The sequence below is a fragment of the Scyliorhinus canicula genome, chromosome 27, assembly GCF_902713615.1.
Source record: "Scyliorhinus canicula chromosome 27, sScyCan1.1, whole genome shotgun sequence".
NCBI classification, from domain to species: Eukaryota; Metazoa; Chordata; class Chondrichthyes; order Carcharhiniformes; family Scyliorhinidae; genus Scyliorhinus; species Scyliorhinus canicula.
The window spans coordinates 16,359,240-16,362,282 of NC_052172.1; the positions used below are offsets into that span (position 1 = coordinate 16,359,240).

At 52.3% G+C, this 3,043-nt stretch overlaps 1 protein-coding gene across 1 annotated transcript; it reads left to right on the forward strand.

Moving 5' to 3' along the window:
- The first annotated feature begins 596 nt into the window (after positions 1-596).
- On the forward strand, positions 597-1,175 carry LOC119957711 (nanos homolog 2-like). Its single transcript, XM_038785790.1, has one exon. It carries the CDS (start codon positions 597-599, stop codon positions 1,068-1,070), a length of 474 nt encoding a protein of 157 aa, XP_038641718.1. The 3' UTR covers positions 1,071-1,175.
- Positions 1,176-3,043: the final 1,868 nt, after the last annotated feature.

The following is a 3,043-nucleotide window of genomic DNA, read 5'->3' on the forward strand; positions in this document are numbered from 1 at the left end:
CGCCCTGTCCGCGGTTCAGTGCGTGGCAGGGTTACTCTTGGGTCTGGGTGAAACAGTCAGACGAGGTGGCTCTGTGCAAGCGAGCCCCGTGGATATTTAAGGCAATACATTGTTTACTGCTTTTCCCTTCCTGCAGCCCCCGCGCCCCACCTCCCTCTCCCAACACACACACACACACAAAACTGCACAGTGCAACTTCAGCAGACGTGCAGTCTGCTCTGCAGATTTATGTGCGAATGCAACTCATTGCACATGAATCTCGCTGTCTTGTTTTTGATTCTGCATTCATTCCGTGAAAAAATGCAAGAAAACAAGGCACTTCTATTCAATTTAATAACGTATTAGTTTGGCACTTATGTCAGGGGCTTGGGGAGGTGTGTAGAGAGAGAGGGTGCAGAATTATCTGTCTGTCAACCTGTCATCTGTCTAGTATCCAGGGACTAGATGATACAACAAACTGGGTTTTAAAATTAAAATACTCTTGTGCACACACACACACCCCCTTGTTATTTCAGTGCCAGAACCCCTCCCTTCTCCACCTTTAATGACTTGTGGTGGAGAACTGTTTAAAAAGTGCTTGCAGCTGGAGGGCAGCCATGGAGAGAGTCACTCACAAACGCCCTCCTGCAGACCAGGAGTTCGATCTATGGAAGGACTACTTGCAGCTGTCGATGAGGGTCGAGGAGATCTGGCGGCCTGGCAGCGGCGGGCAGGAGCACGGCCGGGTCAGCCCGCCCGGCGAAGGTGCCTTCCGGCCGCTGGTGGTGGAGGAGAGGGACCCCTCCTCGGACGGGAGCAGCGCGGGGCTGGAGCAGCTGGCCAGGAAGGCGAGCGGCATCTGCACCTTCTGCAAGCACAACGGGGAGTCGCGCAAGGTGTACTCCTCGCACACGCTGAAGGCGGAGGGCGGGAGGGTGCTGTGCCCCATCCTGCGCAACTACGTCTGCCCGCTCTGCCGGGCCACGGGCGATGGCGCCCACACCCTGAAATACTGCGGCTTCAACCCGGAGAAGCAGTCTCTGTACCGTAGCAACGGGCGCAACTCAGTGGGCAAGAAGCCAAGGCGCTAAGTGCGGAGTGAGACGTAAGGAGGACAAGAAGAAAGACTTTTGGCTAAATGTACAGATGTAAAATAATATCTGTAGATAGTAATGGCGACGATAATAATGTTTATAATAGGGACAGGTTTCTGAGGGACTTCTCCCAGGGAACAGGGGGAAAGTTTTAAGTTTATTTATATTGAAGTCGATTGTCGGTCAGTTTTTATTTTGGACAGTGGAAGGAGGCTGGACACAAAGCTGTCAAAAAAATGACTTGTCTTAAAAAATACCCCAGAAACATGGTTGTAGAATAAAGCTTGCTTTTCTTTGTTAAGTTTGGCTACTTTTCCTTGGATTTCTGTGCACTGTGAACAGGAGAGGTGAGTGTGGGGGTTTAAAAATAAACCATTCAAAGGATGTGGGCGTCGCTGGCTAGACCAGCATTTATTGCCCATACCTAATTGCCCCTTGCGAAGACGGTGTTGAGCCGTGGCCTTGAGCCGCTGCAGTCCCTGTGGGGTAGGTGCACCCACAGTGCTGTTAGGGAGGGAGTTTCAGGATTTTGGCCCAGCGACAGTGAAGGAACGGCCAATGGGGTCACTGGCTGTGCGGAGTCTGCACGTTCTCCCCATGTCTGCGTGGGTTTCCTCCGGTTTCCTCCCACAAGTCCCGAAAGACGTGCTTGTTAGGTGAATTGGACATTCTGAATTCTCCCTCTGTGTACCCGAACAGGCGCCGGAATGTGGCGACGAGGGGATTTTCACAGTAACTTCATTGCAGTGTAAATGTCAGCCTACTTGTGACAATAAAGATTATTATTATTAAGTCAGGATGGTGAGTGACTTGGAGGGGAGCTTGCAGGCGGTGGGGTTCCCAGGTATCTGCTGCCCTTGTCCTTCTGGGTGGTAGAGATCGGGGCTTTGGGGGGGGGGGGGGGGCGTTGTTGAAGGAACCTTGGCGAGTTGCTGCGGTGCATCTTGTCGATGGTACACACGGCTGCCAGTGTGCGTTGGTGGTGGAGGGAGTGAATATTGAAGGTGGTGCTGGGAGTTCGGGGATGGGGTGCTAATCAAGTGGGGCTGCTTTGTCCTTGATGGTGCTGAGTTTCTTGAGTGTTGTTGGAGCTGCACTCATCCAGGCATGATATGGAGATGCCGGCATTGGACTGGGGTGAGCACAGTAAAAAGACTTCCAACATCAGATTAAGGTCCGACAAGTTTGCTTGGAATCACTAGCTTTCGGAGAGCAGCTCCTTCATCAGGTGAGCCGCGCTCTGAAAGCTAGTGATTTCAAACAAACCTGTTGGACTTTAACCTGGTGTTGTAAGACTTCTTACTGTATACAGTGACAAGGAGAGAAAGACAGAGAGACACACACACACACACACAGTGTGCTCATCCAGTCAAGCGGAGTATATAACCATCACACTCCAGGCTTGTGCCTTGTAGATGGTGGACAGGCTTTGGGGGGGGGGGGGGTCAAGAGGTGAGTTACTCTCCGCAGGATTCCCAGCCTCTGACCTGCTCTGGTAGCCACAGTATTTCTGTGACTACTCCAGTCAGGTGTCTGGGTTTTCTGGTAATACAGGTAGTGTCTTGAAATCTGGCACTCTTTAGAACATAGAACATAGAACAGTACAGCACAGAACAGGCCCTTCGGCCCTCAATGTTGTGCCGAGCCATGATCACCCCACTCAACCCACGTATCCACCCTATACCCGTAACCCAACAACCTCCCCCTTAACCCTACTTTTATCAGGACACTACGGGCAATTTAGCATGGCCAATCCACCTAACCCGCACATCTTTGGACTGTGGGAGGAAACCGGAGCACCCGGAGGAAACCCACGCACACAGGTAGAGGACGTGCAGACTCCGCACAGACAGTGACCCAGCCGGGAATCGAACCTGGGACCCTGGAGCTGTGAAGCATTTATGCTAACCACCATGCTACCCTGCTGCCCCTTTAATGCCCAGTTCTCCCTGTGTCTGCGTGGGTTTCCT